A 24,141-nucleotide genomic window follows, 5' to 3' on the forward strand; every position below is an offset into this window, starting at 1 on the left:
TAGTCTTTTTTTAATTTTTTTTCTATGAAATATTAAATAATTTATTATTAAAAAAATAACCGATCCAAAATAACCGATCCAATCCGCACTATTGCGGATTGGATTGGATTGGATTTAAACTCTTATGCGGATCGGATTGGATCCAAAATATGAAATCCGCACTTAATGCGGATTGGATGTTGTTTGACCAAAAAAGTGCGGATTGGATCGGATGAACACCCCTATTTACGAGTGCAAGCTTAATTAAGGCATCCACTATTTATTAGGCGTTAGTTTTTACGTTAACCCCACGTTCGGATAGGTAAGGTACGTTAGAAGACAAGATATAAATAACGGTAAGGAGGGGTGAAATTATCATAATATATTTATATAAATAAGTCAACTTAAAATTGTAGATTGGGGCTGTGGATATTTATTGGATAATATTCAATAAATTTGAATCCAACCGATTTAATTTAATTATTTATTAGATATTATCAAGCGATCCAATCGAACCAATTGAGTCAGCCGATCCGATTCAATCCAATAGATTCATTAGATTAGATCGATTCCAACCATTTGATGCATTAAATAAATTTTTATTGAATTGAATTAGATTGTATTATCCCAAATTTTGCACTCTGACGTGGCATCACGAGAATGGTGACACGTGGAGTCCACTTGGAACATCTGCTCGGGAAGATAGGCCGAGCAGGATGCCTCGCTGGCATGTCCAGAGTAAGATATTCAACGATCCGTGCAGAGCAATCGACATTTAGCGAATTCAGCTTTCGCATCATGAGTCATCAGCTCAATCCCTATAACTTAGGGATCAATTTACATGGATACGGTATACACACGATCCCACTATCAGTGTATATGCAGCCTCAATTCCACGATCCTTGCATTCAGTATTGATCCCACGATCTTTCTATTTATACGCATTGTAACGAGGGAGGAAACTCTTCCTCCTCAAGCTTCCTAGCCCTATAAATAGTGATGCATATTCACTGGGCAGGGGATCGGTCAAAAAAGCAGCTAAGCTAAGACTATACTATTATCTAAGAATTACATATTCAGAGATACTGTTGTAAGAGCTATAAGAAAATGAATCTTCTTCCTTGATCTTAAGTCAATACAAATAACGAGGATTAAGCTATTACCGAACTGCTCGAGGCTGAACCTCTATAAAATTCATGTGTCTTATTATTGCTTTATCATATATCTGTTACTACATATCGTTTATCGCTTATAAAATAGAATCATTATCGTTGGCTAAAAGCGAAGTCAACAGATTGGATCCATACAATTTTTTTCAACCATCAATATTAGGCTGAATTTTATAAAGATATATATTAAAAAAACATAATATAAAATCTAATTCTCATAGTAATAAAACATAATATAACATACATAATAAGCATTAGTTAATTTAGTCCAACTTAATTCTCATGATACCATAATAAAAATATAAAAATATACAACACAAATTTCATACCAATATAATAACCATAAGCCTTAATAAACAAGTTCAATACATCAAATATAAATATTGGGATATGATTTTGTCCCGTTATTGTACTTTCACGGATTGTAATCCGTGATGTACGGCAGCCGTCAGATGAGGGAGTTATTTGATCTGACGGCTGAGATTGATCTAGGGGTAATTAGGGTTAAAAAGTAGAAGCATACCCTGATACTTATTTAATGTACCTTGAGACCCATCTAATGTACCACGGAATACATTCCGTGAAAGTACATCACGGGACAAAATCATATCCCTATAAATATTATGTAATATTATAAAATAAATCACTCTTAAGTTTAATTTTTTAAGAAAATTATGTTATATTTTAGATTTAGGATTTTTTTTTTATGTGATTTCATGTCACTACTATAAAATTAGTCTTTAAAGGCAATTATTTTAGACCATATATCAATGCAAAATGTAAAATTTGTGCTAAATTTAGTATAAAAATTAAGTTTGTGTTATATTTAGCCCACTATTTATAATTGTATTCTAATGTAAAGATGTAAAAAAATATAATTATATTGATCATCATTAATATTGTATTGAAAATATACAAGCATCCTTATTTTTTATTTTTTTTATTGCTTAAATAATGGTAATATAGTAAATAAAGAAGATAAAGTTATGTAAAAGTTAATGAATCATAATAATTAGTGGCACTATAGTAAAAAAAATGTAGAATTTATTGTGGGCTAAATTTGGCACAATGCTATATCTTGTGCCAGATTTGGCATAATTTTTAGCATGTCCAAAATTTAGCACACTTTTTAGAATACCATTAGAGAATTATTTTTTTTTAAGTGTGCTAAAATATAGCAATACACAACTTTTTTTTAGCAATCCATATTAGAGATGTTCTTAGTTGAATAATATAAAAAGGTTAGCTAAAGCCTTTTGGTCTCGCTAATAATAGTTTTTAAGGCCTTATGCCGTTAGTTATTATGTAATAATTGTCGCCATATGGGACACGTGTACGTGTGACCTTGTGGCGTTGGTCATAGGGCCTTAAAAAATCCTTCAGTAAGACTTAAATGAATCATTTCGTCTCCTTCAACGTTCATCTCCTATCAAAATACTTAGTTATAACCCCATTTCTCCACCATTTTCTTTCATTTTTTTTTTTTGCAAATTTTTTCATTTTCAATACCAAAAAAGATATTATCGATATTAGAATAATAATATTTAGTCTTGTAAGCGCAGAATAAGTGTGTTGGTGCGATTGTGGTGGTTGTAGCTCTGACGACCGAAATTTAGACATTAAAACGTTGAACCTTAACATTTATTAAGGTATAAATTTGATTTTTAGTAGTTTTATTGAGGTACATTACATTGTTTTTGGTGTTATAATTTTTTTTAGGATTTTTCTTGTTAAGATTGTGAGTTTTTTGGGGGTTGCGGTTGGTGGCTAGATTTTTTGTCGGCATTGGTGTCGAATTTCGGCAATAAGTAAAAAATCTAATTTTTAAGAATTTTGTTATTATTTTTTTATTAGAATAACTTTTTGATTAGTGATTGTTTTTGTGTTACACTAATAGTTTTGTTACAAATTTATTATTTTTCTTTAATATTAATATATTAAATATTGTGATTGAAAGATAAAAAGAGAGATTAAGAATGAGATAGGAGAGTAATAAAATAAATTTTAAAAATTAGGTTTTAAAAAATATGTTAGTGAGATATAATTTATTATAAATCTATATGTTTTTTTTTTTCAAAATAGATGTAAATGTAAGATGAGAAAAAAAAATTAACTCTTTATCTATTTTTTTATATGCATATTAAATTTAATTTAATTTTTTTTTCATCTATTTTCCATGTTCATTACTATTTATGTGTTTTTATTTTTTTTTACTAGTAAATAATTAGTTACAACTACTAACTAGTTAGTAATTTTCATTCTCATTCACGTGATTTTATTAGTAACTAGTTACACTAATTTTACTAACTAGTTACTATTAGTAATAAATTCTAACTTCACTAGTTAGGAATAAATTAACTAGTTACTCTTAAATTATACAATTAGTATATAGTTAAATAATTAAATTTTTATTTTTGTAGTATTTCTTTACATTGTAAGTTGTGAGGCCAATTTGTAAAGATCTGATTTCTTTAGTGTTGATCGACATTTAGCTAGAGGTATATATTCATTAACGTTTGTTATTAATTATTAATAATTAGAAGAGTTTGAATATCTTAAATATTCATCCGTAGTAAAATAGATTTTGCGATATATATCATACTGCAGTTAGATGAGGTGGAATATGCATATTAGATGAGTTTGAATATCTTAAATATTTATTCGTAATGAAATATGTACTGCAGTTAGATGGATGGCAAATTTTTGTAACTAATTAAACTTTTGGAAACGTTCAATTATAGTTGTTACCTACAGAAGTTACAGATTATAACTTAAGTATTATTACCGTCAGAAATTAAACTTAAGTATTTATTTATAATTATGTGTTAAACTTAAGTATTTATACCACAAATTACTTTTTATATTTCAAATTTAAAAATTAATAATAATAATATGATGTAAATTTTAAATATTCACTTTACTATTTAAATACAATAAAATTTAAATTTTAAATTGAATACTATACAGTCTAGATTTTAAACACAAAATAATTTAACTAATAAAATGTAATTTATGTAATATATTATATACATATCCTAAAATCTGTATAAATCGATTTATTCAAGTTAATTAAATAATTTAAAATAACTTTTAATCTATTCAAATTCACTATATTTATTAGGTGGTTTAAATTTTTATTGCTTTATTGTTGCGATTTTCGCTAATTTATTCTGTATGATTTGAACGATTTATTCAGATTGAATTCTTTGGAATTTTTTGGACACCCCTACAGTAGTAGTATTTCTCTTCTTTTTCAAGCAAGTTTAGTAAAATGACATAAAGGTAATTTTTTAATTCTTTTTTTCTTTTTTGAAGATAGGGGTTTTTTTTAAGTTGAATGTATGAATCTCTCTCCCCTTTTTTTTTTTTTTATCATTCTGTCTCTTTTTATTTATTTATTTTATTTAACAGCTTTCTCCTAAAATAAATAATAATAAAAACAAATAATAAGGAACCATTTATTTATATGAGAATTAAATACGATGAGTTTGTTCTTTTCTTTGTATAGCTTCGTTTGAGATCTAAACTTTTTTTCTTTTTTCAATTATGTACTTTCTAATCTATATTTGTATATAGTTTTTTTATCATCACTTTTTGAGTTCTGGAATTTTTTCTTCCCTTCATTTGGGTATTCAAAAAAGTAATCTCATGAGAATTTAGTTCTTGATTTCTTTTTCATTGTATATATGTGTTTTGCTAACAGTGTGGTAGAGATTTTGGTAGTCCTATTGTTATTTTTGTCCATATTTAGGTCTGTTCAGGATTATGGTATTGTGTGCTAAAATGATTCATATCTTCATTGATATTTTTTTCTCTCTATAATGACGGCGTTAAGCTTTAGTCATTGTTGTGTCCCATTACTGTACATTGGATGTGACCAACCCTGATTTTTGTTGAGTGAGGATGTGGTGGATATTCGATTTGACCACTTAGCTGAAGACGAAATTGAAGGACGTTACTTAATTTTCGTAAGTTTGTGTATACTTAATTATTGATTGATATCAGTGTTAATTTTTCCTATAATTATGGTTTCTACATTTATGGTATTTAATTTAATTTGTATTTTCTTTTATTTTGGGAGTAATAATTATATTTATACGTTTACCTTTTTTTGGAATCATGATTATAAATATAGCATTTTTTAATGGATAAATATAGCATTATTTATATTGATTTTGTTCTATTTTGCGTCATTATATATGACTTTGGCGCCTTATAAGGCTTTAGCACCTATTATATGGTTGGGCCCCTAATTATTTAGGGTAGTTTGTTTAAATTTTCATATTTTTCGGTATTGAATGTATAAGAAAATTTTGACACAATAATATTTTAAAAGTTAATAAGTTATGTATATGAATTTATTAGTCGGAATAAGATGATTATTTTGGTTAAGGTATGATTTAAAGAATATTTTAAACTGAAATAAGGTTTAAGAGGGTTTACTTTAAACGCTAATTCCTATTAGCTATGTTTTGGTTTATATTTTTTTAGAAATTTTTGAGCATAAAAGGAAAGTGTTTTGAATTTTAGTATTCAAATTTTAATATTAGAACTAATTAAGTAAATTGAAGAATAAGAATCTTGAGGATCTTGTAATAAAGGGGGAGGTGGAAACACTTATGGTCTAATGAGAATATATTGGTTTAGATATATTTGGAAAGTCAAATTATTATGAAAATTTAGTTTGTTATGGGAATGTACCAAAATTATTATATTATTTGTATTTTTAAAGAATTTCTGGATGATTGGTATTAGTTTTTTGATGGAAGAAATGGAAGTACAAATTTGATGGATGAGCTGTGCCATTGTTTATGGTTTTGGTGCCTTTTAAGATTTTCGCGCATGATTTATGGTTGTCCCCTAATTATTTGGGTAATTGGTTAAAATTATAAGATATCATGAATTTTAAAAATATTATAAAATTTAATAGCTAACAATTATGGTATATAATTATGAGATTATTGCCTTATTAGTTAATTATAGATAACACAATATTAATTTTGGGTATATAAATTATAAATATGAGTTTATTATAGATAACATAATATTAATTTTGGTATATAAATTATAAATGTGGGATTTTTATAATAAATTGGAGATAGGGACATTAATTGTGAATTGAGAATACTTTGTTTTATTTTATTTTTTTATTTTTGGGAAGATATTGAAATAAATGGAAAGTAAATGCTAATGAAGTATTGAGATTATTGCCTTATTAGTTGTATAGGAAAATACTAATATGAATAGTTTTTATAATAATTTGAATGGTATAATAATTAGGAGGTTATCTATTTAAATAATAAATAAGGAAGCATTATGTCATGATAATACCGAATTGGATTAATTAATATTAATTTAATATTATTAATTAAATGTATGATGAAGTGGTAATAGGAAAATGGTATTTTTTGAATGTGAAAAGTGCAATTTTAAGTTTTAAGGATATTAATACAATTTTGATTTGTTTTAGGCTGAAAGATTATAGATACTATGTTTTACGCTGTAAATAAAATAATAAATAATTTGACTTATTAAGGATTTTAACATGTTTTAGTCTATAAATAAGTAATATTTTTAAGAGATAAAATGAAATAATTAGTATATAATATTTTGAATATTTAAGGAATAATGGATATTAAAAGGAAATTTTTTATTTATGTTTGATTTTAAAAGGGTAAAAACAAGGAATAGAGATCCTATGAAGGTTATGAAGTAGAATGCTATAATTTAGTTGTTACTAGCCAAAGGGTAATCCCTTTGGTTGGGCTCAGTTTTTACAGGGAAGTCTGTTGCTAGTCTTGGTGGTTATTGATTCTCTTCGGTTGAATAGTTTTCTAATTAAAGTTTTATCGTTTTTTGATGTTTTTTGAGTGGAACTATTTTATTGAGTTAGGAGCGTTGTTTTGAAGATGTTATAGCTTTATTATGCCTAAATTTAGGGGCGATTTTTGTCCCATGGGGCTCGCTTTCTAAGATTTTAGCGCCCATGGTTGGCAAAGCATGCTGCTTGTTAACGATGAGCTATCCTTTGGTTCGAGGAGGTTAAGCGCGGTGGCATGGACGTGGGCGTCGTAAATTCATGAGTGATTTTAATCACTGTCAAAAAAAAAAAAAAAAAAAAAAAAAAAAAAAATACGATGAAATATATTAATAATTGGAAGAGGAAAAAACACCATCGGGCAATGAAGCAGCCACCTACAATACAAGTAACAACCCCAAAACAATTTTTCTATGCCTCCTTTTAATTTTTCTCACCATCTCAATTTCTAAACCCTAATTTTATTTTCTTTCTGATTTTCTAGTTGGAATTTCTGCTTGAATCTCTTCCGGTGCGGCTGGATTGGATCTGAGTGCTTTTTTTTTTCTCAACTCCTCTTAATTCCGTCGACCGGAAGAGAAAAGTCTCGAGTTCTTAATTGGGTGACTTATCAGGGTTTTTGGATCTGAGAAGGATAGGGCTTTTTGTAAAAGGTTAATTCAAGTTTGTATTATTTTGTTTAGTGGGGTTTTGTGGCAGTGGACATCAATTGGGATTATTGGAATTTGACTAAAGGGTTTTGGTGTGAGGCTTCAGATTGAAATCTGAGCTGCCAATGCCATTGGTTTCGTCTCTGTTGAAATTTTCGGTTGTTTTTTCGGTACCGAAAAAGTTTGAACTCCTTGACACCAATGTCTTGGGCAGGCCCGGAAGATATCCATCTTTCTACCTCTCTTGCCAGCTATCTTGACAGTAAGCGCTTTATCTTTCCTTATAATTGCTGCGATTGGTGATGGGCTTTGTATAAACTCACTTTATGGGTTTATTGTTTCGTTTTATTTTTCTCTTTAATCAGTGCAATTTTAGTTTGACGCTTTTGGTAATGTGTTTTGTTGAGCTTTTATTGGTTTATATTAAGTGATTATTGTTCTGCTTAGTTTCATTATATTTGTACCTGTTATATTGTAAATTACTGACATAGTACGGATACATTGTAGAGTTGTTGAGTTGTTGGAATTAAGGATAATTTTCAGCCACTGACAGAATAGTTTCAGTACGAATCTGAATCGCAAATATCTGTGTATCGTTATAAGTATGTTAGGATGTATTCATAGGAGAATTTTACACACTACCAACATGAACATGTGAAATTTGCAAAATAACCACTTTACATTAAGGTACCCTCATGGTCGCTTATTGTAAATTTAGGTAGCCAACCCTGAGGGTCGTTTTAGGGTCGCTTAGTGTAATATTAATGTTGCAGGAGCAACCCTTAGCTCAACTCACATTATTTTTTGAAAGGTTAGTTCTCTAATAAAAGTTTTCACAAAGTCTACTTTTACTAGACACTGTGTTCAGCAATAGATTTGTCAAATTTGGTCATTACATTACCAAACATGGATGCATAGTCACTTTTTTTTTCCTTCGTATTTGCTCTGTTGTGCGTGTTTTCTTTCCATTTATGATCTACGGGCTGTGCAGCTATATCTTTTCCATTTCATTGACCTAGGTCCTTAATTTCAAGCCTCATTTATAGATTGATCACGCTGTGTGATATTATGGATCTTATTGTGTTTAAGAGAATACACGTACCTTCTTGTTCACTAGTGCATTCAAACTTATTTGCATTTAAATGACATATTGGGTCAAAGGTGATGTTGTTTGTGCCAATTTTTATTTTTGCTAGTCTGTCTCATTGTTTTTCTATCTACAGTGTAGTGCAGTAGGAAATATCAACATGAATTATCCTTGATCCATAATTGATGATGATTATTTGTTCTCATTATAATCTTATGTGGTTTTACTGTGTTCTTTCATTGCAGAGAAACTTCTTGTCCTGCTTAGAGATGGGAGAAAGCTTCTCGGGATACTTCGATCATTTGATCAATTTGGTACACATGTGAACATGCCATCTTTTCAATCAAAGTTTTAAGATCTTATTAGTAACTAAAGAAGTTTATATTTCTCAAATGCAGCCAATGCTGTTCTTGAGGGTGCATGTGAGAGAGTCATTGTTGGTGAACTTTACTGTGACATGCCTTTAGGTCTATACGTAATACGTGGAGAGAATGTTGTTCTAATTGGAGAGCTGGTATTATTTGTATCTATAAGTTTCATTTTCTTTTTCTTTTCTCATTTTTTATTTTTAAACTAAAATTAAAAATAAAGAATGGTATGCATATTTGTGTTGTGCTTAGATTTACACTTCGACCTTTGCACTTGTAGGACTTGGAGAGGGAAGAACTTCCTCCACACATGACACGTGTTTCACCAGCAGAAATTAAAAGGGTAAAGTGATACTATTTTATATTCCTTCATGATAATTTGGTTGATAATATGTTTGTTTGTTTGTTTGTTTTATTTTAAAATTATGTAATGTGTCATATATCTAGAATCGTGTCCTTTTCCTGAATGGTTTGGAGTGTTTGATTTTCCTGAATTAAAAATAGTTTTATCTTGATTATTGGAGAAAAGCCTTAAATTGTCATGTTCCCATAAATTGATTTTGATTCCACTGTATCATATCATGTGTAGGAGATTCTTTATTAGTTATCACTAGGTCATACTTATTATCTCAAAGGTGCACCATTCAATGAAAATAAGGCTTTTAAAATGTCAAAATAAAATTTTTAAGTATTGTATGATACATACAAGATCTGTAGCTGTAGGCTGTAGCTCAAATGGTCAAATATGTGGTTTGTTCTTACGAAGTTTGAAGTTCAAGTCTCTTGTTGGTTTCATTACTATAGTTTCTCTTAGTCCTAAATGTACCATTGAGGGTGGGAAAGCCTAGTTTAAAAATAAAATAAAAAAACACTCGATGTTGTATCTTCCTGATAAGTTGATTATGTGATCAAATTTATTGACAGTAGAGATAATGCTATTAATACTGGTTTTATAATTTTATAGTTTGCCACTTGGGGCGAGCTCAAGTGGTTGGCTAGATCAAATCTCCGTTTTATTAAAAAAAAATGTGGTTTCGTAATCATATTGGTGATTTAGTGGCCATGCTCATGCTGTTTAAATCTCCAAGTACTGTATGTCTGGTTGTACAGCATTGCATGAAAGCTTGTCATTTTTGGCTTTTAAGAATTATCACTAGATCAAGAGTGGCGTTTTTATAATTGAACATATATGATTGGAGTTTTGTGGTTACAGTGGTTGATGGTGTGTGATTCTGCAGGCACAGAAAGCTGAAAGGGAGGCTAGTGATCTTAAAGGGACCATGAGAAAAAGGATGGAGTTTCTTGATTTGGATTAATGAGTGCGTGTTTAGTATGACCCTCGAGTAGTTGGTTCACATTTCTGTCCGCAAATATTATAGCGGCTGTGTTTCTTTTCCATGTCTTCTTCTTTTTCTTCTTTAACTACTTTTGCTTGGTAGGAAGATCTGTAGTTGTTAGAGGTGAAATACTTTTCAAATTATAACTTCAATGTTGAACCATTCTTCAAATTTCTTTTGTGTAATATTGGTCTGAATCAATACATTCATTCCTAAAATTTATCCATGGATTTTAGTCATTGAATCTTTTCTTCTCTTTCAGCTTATTTTTAGTTTTGGCCTTGTTTATAAACGTACCTTTTTCAGATATTTTCATTAGTAGTTTTATTAGTAATGTCAATTATAAATTTCCAAATTCTGACCAACCAACTCATGAGTCTCATGTGTTCCCCCATCTTCTGCAAACATATTAATTTCAGTTGTATTTATTAATTTGGTGAGTTGAGTAAACAAGCATTAAATTGTGTATGTTGGTAATTTTTTAGTAAAGCTGTAAATAATCATAGGGTAAACTCTGTAATGATAGTATTATATTCATTTACGCAATTTACAATTTACAATTTACTGCTAGCTCAAGTGGCTATAAGAGGGTGCGTGTGTGTTGAAGGTCCTGGTTTGAGTCTCAAATTATGCAATGTAATACTATTGAGAGGGAAATAAAATTAAAAGAAAGAAAAAAAAAAAGAGATGAAATTATTGGAAGCATTTTGGTCTATTGAGAAGCATTTTAACATAATTTAAGTTTGATCAGTAAGAATATATGTAGAAAGTAACATGCACGATTGACTAATTGACCACATAATCTTTTTTTTTCTCTAATTTTTTCCAATAAACAATTAATAATAACAATTAATTAAGGGGAGATAGCAGCTGGCCTGGCTTTACTATCTTTCTTTACAGTGCAGCTCTTTTAACGTCAAGTTATTGTAACACCGACAACATTGACTTCGTATATTTAATCACTTCATCATTATGATCATTTACAACAAAACAACGGCTCTGATTAAAGTATCGACACGTCACGCGATGCAGCTGATAATTCCTCTGCCTCCTCCTTGTCCTCTCCCTCTTCTTTCCAACTCTTTTGTCCTTGAGCTCATAATAAGACTAGTTAGTATTAGTAAGAAGTTAAGTAAGAGTAGTAATATGCAAGTTCTATTAGATTATAGAAGATCTCACATTCTCAAACCACACTCCTCTCAATCTCTTCTCATCGTTTCAGATCCATAATCTTCCGTACAATAATAGGGTTTCCTGTGCTTCGCTTTTCAACAATGTCGTCCGTTTTGGCTCTACTCGTTGTTTTGAGCTTCGTTTGTGTCGAAGCTTCGGTCCACGACTACGCCGCTGTCAAATTCGCCGCCAAAGGAAATGCCTTCGTTGTTCATGGAGGCAGCGAGGGGATTTACTATTCTGTCCCTGGTCGCAATGAGACTGATATTTCTGCTGATGGTGACTCTTTCATACGGTAATGCTCTTGATTTTTATTTTAATTATTTTTTTTTATGTAACTGAGAATTTTGCTTGATATTTTCTGGTTGGGAATTGATATTGTTGACTCGAAATCGAAGTGAAAATGTCTGATTTGCTCCTCTCATTTACTTAGTTTATACAAGTTTATATAGGAAGGAAACTTTTAAATTAGGCTGGAAATTAACACATATTGGCATATGGATTGTGGTAGACTTATATGTTTAAGCCGATACGATTGTATGAAATTATACACAGTTGCACTCATTGAACGTTTGTTTTGCTTGTCATATGATGAAACCAGCTTTGACAAAGTAACATTTCGGAGAGCCAGAGACTATACTAATTTTAGCTCAGGCTTGGTCCATGCCATTATTTTTGAAGTGGAAGATAGGGAAACAATTGGGGGTTCAGCATACGGGGGTCAAAGAGCAGTATGTTGCACAGGGGATCTTGCAAAATTGGGTGTATGTAAAGAAGGAGAAGTCATTCACCGCCCCTCACCTAAGAATCCTGATTGGCCTCAAGTTTTTGGTGTCTCATTTGATGTAAATGAAGAAATTACTACATTGCCTTCAAAGTCCATAGAGATTACTAGAACAGGAATGTATAACTTGTATTTCATACACTGTGATGTTAGGCTTGAGAATGTGGTTGTAGAGGGGAAAACTGTATGGAAAAACCCAAATGGATATCTACCGGGCAGAATGGCACCACTTATGAAATTTTATGGGCTCATGTCATTTGCTTTTGTATTACTTGGGCTCTTTTGGTTCTCACAGTATGCAAGATTTTGGAGAGAAGTTCTGCCTCTGCAGAACTGTATTACTCTAGTGATTACGCTGGGCATGTTGGAAATGGCTCTGTGGTACTTTGATTATGCAGAATTCAACGAGAATGGAATCAGGCCCACCGGGATAACTCTATGGGCTGTCACCTTTGGTGCTATTAAACGTACTGTTGCACGATTGATCATTTTAATGGTGTCCATGGGTTATGGTGTTGTCAGACCTACCTTGGGTGGAATTACATCAAAGGTGGTTATGCTTGGAGCAACCTTCTTTGTGGCATCTGAAGTTCTTGAGATGGTAGAAAATGTTGGTGCAGTCAGTGATCTTTCTGGAAAGGCAAGATTGTTTTTGGTTCTTCCTGTGGCTGTATTGGATGCTTTCTTCATCCTTTGGATATTTTCATCCCTCTCAGCAACTTTAAAGAAGCTTCAGGTACTTCGTTACAATTCTTTTCACCTTATGTTCATCTTTTGCTCTGTTATCTCCCATGCTTGAGCTTGAGTGAATACATGAATTTTTTATGCGTCCAACTTAATATGCATTTTGGTGGCCTCATGTTATACTGGTTATGTTTCCCCAATTCTTGAATCTGTAGTTTGCTTTAAAGAAAAAAATTATACTGCTAACAAAATTTGATTTCTTTCCAGGCCAGGCGAATGTTGATTAAACTAGATATTTACAGGAAGTTCACAAACGCTTTGGCAGTAGCTGTTATTGTTTCCGTTGGTTGGATATGCTATGAGGTAGTCAACACAAAATGTTTACAGCTATGCTCTTTTTTCTAATGCGAGCTTAGCTTATGATGTAGTTTAGTTCGTTTATATGTGCTTTCAAATTTATTTACAGTTGATGATATTTTAACTTCGGAATTGCAGCTTTACTTCAAATCTAAGGATATTTACAATGAGCAGTGGCAAAATGCTTGGATTATCCCTGCCTTTTGGCAAGTCCTATCTTTTTCGGTTCTCTGTGTCATCTGTGCCCTTTGGGCCCCATCCCAGAACTCAATGAGGTAAGGACTGCGTCATCCCGTCTTCTTCAGGATGCATCATTCTCATTTGTCCTCTTTCTACGAGTTATTCATTGTTGAACAAAACTATTAAGTGCCATCCTGCCTGTATATATGTAGAAAATTAACTTCCATGCAGATGGCTCGTTTTTGTTTCTTATTCAATATGCCCAATTTATACCATTCTCTCTGCTGTCTTATGCTTTTGATAGGTATACTTACTCCGATGATGGAAATGAAGAGTTCGACCGTGATGATACGTCTTTGACACTCATAAAACCATCTCCAATTCCATCTAAAGATGTTCGCCCCGTGCCAGAAGCCAGATCTCTAGATGTGGATGGTGATTTGGAAGAAGACAAGACAGAATGATGTAGAACAGTCAGTGCCTGCGATATATTGATACCATCTCAGTAATTATTATACAAGAGGGGAAAAACTCAACTTTGAGATGGTGCCATTTTAGCCTTTTGTTCATTTTTGTTCATGTTACTTTTCTTAGCTATTTGTTCATTGGGTTATTACTTAATATAGATTGAATAGTTACTCTGTGATGAAGAAAAATATATCATTGCTTAAATGGAATTCTTTACTCAGAACCATAGCCTTTTAGATTTAGATGTATACTATGTACTACATGCTCGAATTTGAATATGACTTTAACTGGCTTTGATGAAAATTGATTATGGTTTTTCTTTTCCTTCAAGAGATTTATCTAATCGTACGAAGTACACACGATTAGGTTCTTTAAATAATTATATCTGACTCTGCATTACAAACAAATTATGAATGGATTTCTGTTGTGGGTTTCTTTTCTGCTAGTGAAAAAGAACTAACTGAACTTCAACAAAATTTGACTCTAGAATTTGTTCGGTTTGAGGCTTGTCCTCGTACTTGCACGTGAGTTGACGAGTGGTTCTGCCCAACCTACATATTATTAATCATAACTGTAAATATAAAAACTCGAATAGGTTAGCCCAATTATTTGACCAAATAGAGAAAGGGCTAGTTCATTAAGGGCGGGAAATATTCAAAATTGGAGGTTCTTTTATCCTTGATGAAATTTTGCAAGATTTCCAGTTTTCAGGCACATGCATCATCATCACATTTAAAATTATTGCAGGCATCGTTGAACAAATGCATGATTGACTCTTAACAATATTCCCAACGCAAATTCAACTAAACAATATTCCAATGTTTTAGTAAGGCAGTTAGCTAAGGCCAGAAACATAATAATATACCGTAGTTTAAGACTTTACAAGTCCTCTCAAATAAATACTAACAATTAAAGACTATTAAGGCGAAACCTATGCCTATATATATATAGATCAAAAGCAAGTTTAAAATCGATAAAGTAGCAAGATGACTTTTTTCTTCATAATTCAAAATTTCCTATCAGACGATTATAATTATTTCGCCCTTTCCAATCTTTCACTAACCATTCCCAAAGTCAAATTATGTTAATTCTAGAACCACCAATCCTTTGCCCAAAGCAGTTGACCATGTTAAGCTAGCTGGTTGCGGGAACAGAAATTCATTCATACTTAAGGTCGAAACAAAAGGAAACCAACTCTAATCAGACCCTTCTCTTTGTATGAATGAAATGAACCCAGATTTGTGTTACTGAACATTGTTTCAGACCGTTAAAAGATATAGCATAATATGTTATTGAATGGATTCTAGAATCAGTGTTGAAGCTAATACATAATTCTGCAGAGATACAAAACTGTAGCTTCAAGATGAGAAGATAATGGAGTATATAGCACAATTTCAACATAACATTCTAGCATGAGCACATAATAAACTTGACTAAACAAACGAAGACTATGATATGTGCCTGTTGATAGACACCTGACAATTCATTGAACCAACAATAGACTTCTTTTAGTGAAATTGTCAACAATCAAAAATGAGAACGGGAACTGTTATCAAAATTGTCTCTGAAGTATTCCTGTTTTTATTGAAGTGAACCCAAGTTATTCTAGACTACTTCTCCATGTCTTTAAAAGTATTCATATGCATCCAATTAGGACAGGAAATAAAAAATAAAAAAGAATACTGTATACAAGGAACATCAACTGTTCAAAAAAAATTTCAAGACTGACAAAACTTATCTAAATTCCATTTCCAATGGTCGTCTAATCAAAAGCTTAACATATGATATGACATAGTGTTATTTCGAACTGTTAATGGAAACTGCTTCTTGATATAAATAAGAGTAAAAGAAAACACACATACAATAATTCCAATATAAACAAGTAAAACGAAATCTAGAACTTGTAACGAATAACATGCTTACAAGGCAGAAGCATTCAGGCTGTGGGACTTGACCAATCTGGAGAATTGTTGCACCCGATCTTCATAATAACATGATCTCTTGATTCAATAAACCAATGCACAATTGAACTCTGAAATTCAAGATATGTGATTACTCAGGAAAACCCAGAATGACCAGCACCGCATCCCCTAACACTCCAAAAAATTAAAAGAATGTTTCCCTAGCTTCTAAATAGCAAAACTCGCTTCACTTCATTTACTGAGATCTTCTCCTCAGGTGCTGAGATATAGGATACCCCTCGAAGAAGTCCAAGACAGCATTCTCCAAATCCTCGACAGAGTACTTGATGTAGTTTTCAGGATGCTTCCCACTCTCTATATGGTTTCTAAACCGTCCCAAGAACGATCTGTAAGCAGGGATCAACTTCTCTGAGATTGATATTCGCAGTTCCTCCCTAAGTTGCGAATCTGGAATTAACCATGTTGCTTGAGTCCTATGAACATCCTCAAGCATAGCATTAAAGGTTTTAAACCTCTCTCTCAAAGCACTCTTTGAGACCCCAGAAGAGAAACTACCACTCACATGCAGACCTTCATCCCTCAAACAATACAACACCCTTACCCAAGTTGCTCTCTGGTAATTAGTAGCTGAAAGCCTGAACTTCCCCGTTAACTTCCTCAAATAATCATCTCCAATCATTTCCCTTAATTCTGGAGACCCTTTCACCTTCTGAACAATATAATGAACATTGTTCATCATGAACAAATGGACTAAAGACGCATCCTTATAATGCTTGGACTTGCCATCCAAATTGAATTGCAGAATCACAATAATCCAAATCAAATGGAGAGCCAAAGGGGTCTTCCCTTCCAGCTCTGCAAACTCCATATCTGGGGTTGTTGGATCTCCTGAATACCGTGAACCAGTCGAAGGCTTCGACACAATTAACTCATTCAGTGTCTGCTTATAATCAGATATCAAACTTATATAATTCATTACATACCTCGTCAAGGGGTGAATTGTCCCACCGGGGACCGGTACCCTCGACGGTTCTCGGAGCACGGCATTCTCGAATTCGGACAATATCCCTCTCGCCGCCTCCGCCAGCCTAGACAATATCTCGGCCGCCTGTATCCGAATCGATTCTGACGATTTTGATTCGAACACAACATCAATATCGGGAATCAAGTCCATCAAAGCGTCATGAAGGTCGAGAATCTTGAACAACTTCTCCGGTGATCTTCGGCTGATACTTATAGCCTCCGCGAAGTTGAAAAGCTGAATCGCTGGACCCTTGACGGTCTCCATGAAACAAGCATCATCAATAGCAGTACCAACACCGTCAAAGATTTCCTCACAGAGCTTTTTCTCGCTCGCGAATACTATCCTGATGCATACCTTGGCGGCTCTAATCCATCGCCTGATCTTCGTCTCCAGCTGGTCCCACTCCAGCCTCTGAATATCACCGATACTAAGCTTCTCGATTCCAAGCCTCCTGAAACTCGAATCAACTGTCGATTTCCTCACGCTTCCATAGACTTGAATACACTCACGCAAGTATCCTGCCGATATCATACGCTCAGCGATGCTCCGAAGATCAATCACAGCATCAGAAGGTATCAGATCGATCTCACGGATACTACTAGTAGACCTATAACTAACACTGTTACTGGAATCCCCTCTCCGAAGCAACTCATCATCATCTTTATCTTCATCGCCGTCCTCCTCATAATCAACACCACCATCACCATCACCAACACCAACACTACTACTGGCGGCTCCAACAGAGGAGTGAATCGAAGAACTCGGATCCGTGAGTGTATCAGTCTCAATAGGGCTAGTATGGATCAACAGTATGTTACGAAACTCATCCTCAAGTCGAGCCATGGCGATCTGAATAGCAGAGTTGACTTTAGCCTGGTCATCGGAGATAGAAACAGAAGAAATTGACCGTTGGATTTGATCGACGGCGAGCAAGTAACGATCGACCTCATCTCGATTCCCTTCGAAGATCATCTTCTCCCTAGCTTCCTCCGACGCCGTTGAATCCCACCGCAAGATAATCTCTTCCGCCTCATCCAACCCTAGGTTCGCATCCTCCGGCGGTTCCATAGCCAAATTCAATTTTTTATTTTCAATTTTTATACCCAAAAAAAAAAGAAGAAGAAAAGAGAAATGGAAACAGAATTAATTACAGAATTCAACCAAAGTAATTCCCTTTTCTTCCGGTGGTGGTGGTGGTCGTCGTCTTCTTCAGCTTCTTCGTCTTCAAAAACTAAAAACACTCAAAAAAAATAATAGAAACGGTATATATTATTATTTATTTATATATGTATTTTCAATAAATTATATTTTTTTCATAAAGAAAAAAAAAATAGGCAAGAGTCTAGAAAGGCAGCTGGGGGAGCCGTGGATTTGTGTAATGTCCAACATGGAGGGATTAGTAAATAAGTAAATAGTGTTTTCGTGATTATTGGGATTAATTATAATTATTAATTAATAATAATAATATTAATAATAAGATTATAATTAAAAAGAGAGTGAAAGAAAAATATGGGAATTGGAGTGCTTTGACTTAACCGGCGTTTCAATGTAATCTTATTCCTGTAATTTAGGCCCCCACCTCACCCATGTTTTTCTTTATTTTGCTCTAAATTAAAGGTGAATCTTTTTTATTATTATTAATTATGCTTTTCTTTTCTTTTTTATCCTTTTATTGTGGCAAATTATTGTATTGAGGAATAATCATTAAAAAGTGATACAATAAAAATAAAATGATTTTTCCTTTTTTTTCGTAATATGTTATCCGGTTGGAAATGTGGACAGAATCTTAAATATTTGATGTTTTGAAAAGTACTTTATACTGCATTTTAGTTATAAGAAAAAAGTGGCTTAGTAATCCCAACTTAAAATTGCTCTAAAATCAGAACAATTTTTACAGTTTGCTCTAAAATCAGAACAATTTTTACAGTGTTTTTTTGGTCAGTTAACTGATGATTTTTGCTTTTAAAAGTAATTTTTTTCGATGCAAGTTTTTTTTGACATAATTTAACTGGGAGTTTCCTTGATCACAACCGCAACATATACTTACACCCATATTTTTTTTTCTTTTTTAAATGTAGTGTATTAGTAAAATGAATAATTGTAGATAACCGTACAGTAAAAAGTTGTGCATTAAATTCAAACCGAGGCACCTAAATTCTTCTAAACGCGTTGGTAAATAATTAGAACATCATATTAACTAGCTACAATTATTTTGGTTTAGTCTTGCTTTATGACAAAAATTTGATTAACTTATTGTGTATTAATAGTTATTCTAGAAGTTTTATTAATAGTTATTCCAGAAGTTTTAAAAAATTTAAGAGTTTTTTTTGCATCAAAGTCTTTTTAACTATGGTTTCACTTCTATTTAACTTTTTAAATTCAAATTTTAGCAGTAAAATCTTCTAAACTACTGAACTACTAAGGTGTCATTCTGTTAATTGTCACTATGAGCTACTTATGTATACACTCTCATACGCATTACGCGTTTATATTAGTACTCATAATATTATTATTTAAAAATTATTTTTAAAATTATTTTAAAATTAAGTAAAATTATAAAAAATAAAATAAAAATATTTAAAAAAATAAAAAATATTATAAATTTTGAAATAATTTTTAATAATATTAAGTGTACCAACATGAATTTGACACATATACAAAAGTGTACACATTGGTAATTAATTATAAAAAATGGATGACACCTTAAATTTGCAAGCAGTGCAGTAATTTGAAGAGTTTTACTGTGAAAATTTGAATTTATAGTTGAGAGAGTTTAACTGCAAAAAACTCAAAATTTAACGAACCGTACTAAAAATAAGTTACAGCAAATGTTTTAAATTATTTCTTCATTTAGAGTTTTTTAAAATTTATTTATAAAATAATATTTATTGTTCTAAATATATTTTATTTATTATTTTGAGTTTCAATAATTATTTTTGTTTAAAACAGGTGTATATATTTTATTTGAAATAAATAAAATATAACTGCATTTAAAATTTAAAATTTAAAATGTTATAAACAAAAAATAAATAAAATAAACACCATAATTTTAGTTTTTATGTTATTGTTTCAAAACAAATTGTGGGAAATTCTTGACATAAATGTGGAAAAATAACATAGTATATACATAAATAGATAATGTTGGTGTGGTGTGTTGGGTCCCTCGGTAACCATTAATCCACTAGTGGGTGACACACTATGCTTATGTTGGAACTCATATGCTACGGCTCATGCCATATGAAATTATGAATCATGAATCATCATCATGTACGGATCAAAACAACCACTAACAAAAAAAAAAAAAGTTTGTGTTGTTGTGCTTTATTTATAAATTTACAAATAGTTCTCACCACCATTCAACCCCTAAAAAAGTCTCTACTCATATAATTGGGCCACTCAAACCAAAAAGAAAAAATCAAAAATTACTAAACCTTAGATTCGTAAAGGACGACGCCGTTTTCAGCCACACGCTCCGCCAATTGCCCCATTTGTAAGGGGGTGACTGTACTCTGTATTATTTGTTAGTATGTACTACTACTATGTATATTAATTTGGTTAAAACTGTCCATAAAACGATTATAAAAATATTGATTGTAAAATCCTGCATGACTTGACATAGAAGGATTGCATAAATTATTGTTAGAATGTGAAATGTATAACTAAGCTAGTAGAATAAGTAAGTGTATGGTAAGGTACATTTTATATATGGTAACAATTATAATGGTTCTTTTTTATTTCTTGACATGATCATGCAATATACAAGATATTATAAACACTAGTGGTTCTTTTGTTAGTATGGTGTTTTATTCTTCATAGTTATTCATTTATATAGCACAAGTTATAATATAGGGTCCGTTATAGGAGTGTTTATAAAATAATCGATTAATCAATTCAATCTGTACGATCCAATCCAATCCAATCTAATCCGCAAAGTGTGGATATTCGTATTTGTGTAGATTGGATTGGATTGAAAAATTCAAAATCTGTACGTATGCAAATTGGATGTTGATTAATATTTATAAAAAGAAATTAAAAAATTATATATACAATTAATATTTTAATGTAAAGAAAATAATAATTTTTTAGTCTAATACATATAATATAATTATATTTTTATTTTCATATATAATTTTTTTTTTCTACATACAATTTAAAATAAAATTAAATATTTCTTTATACATATAAATTTTTTTCCTTTGAATTTATTATTTTATTTATTTTAATTTGTTATTGAAAACATAAAATAACAATAGTTTATTTTATTTCATTACTTGTTATGTGAAAAAAATATATATTTTTTATAAATATTAAATAATTTACTATTAAAAAATAATCAATATAAAATAACCGATCCAATTCGTACTTTTGCAGATTAGATTGAATTGGATCTAAAATATAAAATTCCCACCTAGTGCAGATCAAATGTACTATGAGTAAATAATTCGAATTGAATCAGATGAACACTCCTACATTATATTAAAAAGAAGAACTAAAAACTTTATCATCCAAATTCCAAAATATCACGAGATTTAACATCTGGTCTCTCTCTCACTCTGAATCTAGGGATGTATTATGCATCCAAAACTGAGTGTGAGCACTTGAGCTCAAAAAGTACCAAAAAAATATATAAGATGATGATAATATATAATAGGATTGGGATGCAAATAAGAACATGTTGAGCTGCCTTATTGCCTGGCTCTTGCTCGCCTCATTCCTCCACCTATACTCCAATAGCTACTAGCTATCTATATATGATACAGAAAAGTATGCTCAGCTCACTATACTTACTATATACTTACTAAAAAAATATATAATTGGTAAGGTCCCTTTTTTAATTGTACCTACACAATATATACGGCGGATGTGTATTTGTACATTTTTTGGAAAAATTTTCTTTATCTTAAGATTATTTTTTAAGTCAATCACACTTAGTTTTAGCATTCATACCCATCAATTTATTTAATAGACATCTTCATTGTATAATGTCATTGTCATATTTACAAGTCTTAAAATCATTACATATAATCTTTCTCAAAACTATACACAGTTTACTCGATGTTTTTTCTTACAGATCACTGAACCCCGTGACATCACACATTACTATTCTCATGTTTAACCCATATTCTCATGTTTATATATAAGGTAAACCCTTTGCAAAGGCAAAACTAAGTTGGCCTCTCATTCATATCCTCAAAATAACCTAAACATATATTTATCAAGTCAACTAATATCTAATTAATGTGTTACCTTATTTAACCAATATTCACGTGCATGCAAGCCTTGCACGTACGCAAAATTATAATAACAATATTCGGTAATAATCTTTTATTTTTATTTGAAAAAATCTTTACAATATAAGCATCGAAATTGGCCATACGAATATTATTTTGTAATGATTTTTCCCTCCTAAGAAAAGAAATTTATACATAGATTTGTACATGTTATGTGAAAGCATATTATGTAAAGTACTGCTTGATATATTATTACCAAAACCCAAGGCACATTTTGTGCAGTATATAATTCATATCTAATATTTAAATGAATATTTTTTTGTATTAATATTTAGGAATCTTTTTGTATGGATCATGGTGTGTGCCATTAATTAATTAATATATAAAATATGGTATGAATAGGATGATAAAAGAACAATCTAGAGAGAGAAATTAAATTATATTTAGATTCACAGTTGCACGAGTGGTGCAATATAAGCAATGATTTTAGGGTGCTATTATATATATAACTACTCATACTTCACTGTCACTGTAAACATTTACAGTGTAAATTTCTAGCCAAGCTAATTAATTGAGACGAGGGCCATAAATTATTTATTTATGCATATACAATATAAAATTTTATTTAAAAATATATAACTTTTAATTTATTATAAAAAAATCAAATTTTAATTTGAACAGATTATAAATAAGAATATATAACCTTTAAATTGTAATTAATTATACATTTTTTAACTCCCGTATTAACAAAATATACATCTATATAAAAATAATTATATTATCTTAATAAAATATATACATATATTTTGTAAATTTATTCACATAAAATTAATAATTTTATTCCAAATATTAATACATGTATAAATATTATATTTACTCTAAAATAATTTTAGTATGATATAGTATTGATAATTTTTTATTGTTACATTGATATTTTTTGGTATTTTTATTTTCATTTTTAGTATAATTCTATTTAATTATAACCTCTCAATTAAAATATAATTTATTTAATCCTAAGTATATTCTTAAATAAAAGTTGGTCTTTATATTAAGAAATAAAAAGACCTTAATAAATAAATATATATTAATTAATGTACAATTATATATATATTGACACAAAAATGCAGCATTATGTTTTGAGATTAGGGCTCATAAGCTAGCCATTGTGTTTTTTAAATAATCTAACTTCAATCTGTCTAAAATATCAAACAAATCCATTGAGCTAATACAATTTAAAGAAATGTTTAATCAATTGTATATAATTCAATATATATACATAAACTTAGTGTACGTTTTATAACTTTATCCTTATAAATATTGAAAACACTGTAAGCATATTGACATTGTAAACTCATATAATATATAACTTTATAAATGCATATAAATTATTGGGAAATGAAAGCTCACGCTTCATAACTAGGTCCAAAATTTTGAGTGTTTTTTTTTTCCTCTTTTCTTTTATTTTATATGTTCTTAATTTTCTGTTTATATTAATAGTAGAAAGGAAATTGCTCATAATATTAAAATATAATAAGGTTTAAATATTGTCTCGGTTCAATGTTTTTGAAGGGGTTAAAAGGATAATAAGAGTATAATGATAATAAGTCGTTACTTATTTTATTAAATTTAAATATTCTTGTCTTTTAGTGAGAGTTTAAGATTGAGAGCTTTGGTGAAAATTTGTTCCGTGCCAGATTAGCGGCCTATGAAAGTGAGCCTTAATTTAAAAAAAGTTATAAAGAAATTGATTATAAGTAAAGTCCAGCTGTATGAACAAGTTTTTTAATTAGATTAATATTGTTCTAAAGAAACAAGATACTGCTGTTGTTTTCATTTGAGGGCGTTTTCCAGCTGTCTGACGCATACGATCTACAACAGAACACAACAGAGTTGACTTAATGAAAATCCCA

General features: G+C 30.7%; 3 protein-coding genes across 3 annotated transcripts; 2 read left to right on the forward strand and 1 right to left on the reverse strand.

Moving 5' to 3' along the window:
* Nucleotides 1-7,257: 7,257 nt before the first annotated feature.
* On the forward strand, nt 7,258-10,647 carry LOC115707364 (sm-like protein LSM1B). The gene is made up of 6 exons (XM_030635305.2): nt 7,258-7,354; nt 7,451-7,878; nt 8,949-9,017; nt 9,102-9,217; nt 9,352-9,414; nt 10,310-10,647. The coding sequence occupies exons 2-6, from the start codon at nt 7,818-7,820 to the stop codon at nt 10,385-10,387; spliced, it is 387 nt and encodes a 128-aa protein (XP_030491165.1). The 5' UTR covers nt 7,258-7,354; nt 7,451-7,817; the 3' UTR covers nt 10,388-10,647.
* Nucleotides 10,648-11,353: 706 nt separating this feature from the next.
* On the forward strand, nt 11,354-14,274 carry LOC115707118 (uncharacterized). Its single transcript, XM_030634974.2, has 5 exons — nt 11,354-11,876; nt 12,183-13,101; nt 13,317-13,412; nt 13,545-13,681; nt 13,891-14,274. Exons 1-5 carry the CDS (start codon nt 11,683-11,685, stop codon nt 14,048-14,050), a joined length of 1,506 nt encoding a protein of 501 aa, XP_030490834.2. The 5' UTR covers nt 11,354-11,682; the 3' UTR covers nt 14,051-14,274.
* On the reverse strand, nt 13,892-18,266 carry LOC115707117 (exocyst complex component EXO70A1). The gene is made up of 2 exons (XM_030634972.2): nt 15,978-18,266; nt 13,892-14,605 (listed from the first exon to the last, which is right to left on the reverse strand). Exon 1 carries the CDS (start codon nt 18,066-18,068, stop codon nt 16,212-16,214), a length of 1,857 nt encoding a protein of 618 aa, XP_030490832.2. The 5' UTR covers nt 18,069-18,266; the 3' UTR covers nt 13,892-14,605; nt 15,978-16,211.
* Between the last annotated feature and the right edge of the window lie 5,875 nt (nt 18,267-24,141).

Source organism: Cannabis sativa, chromosome 1 (assembly GCF_029168945.1).
Source record: "Cannabis sativa cultivar Pink pepper isolate KNU-18-1 chromosome 1, ASM2916894v1, whole genome shotgun sequence".
NCBI classification, from domain to species: Eukaryota; Viridiplantae; Streptophyta; class Magnoliopsida; order Rosales; family Cannabaceae; genus Cannabis; species Cannabis sativa.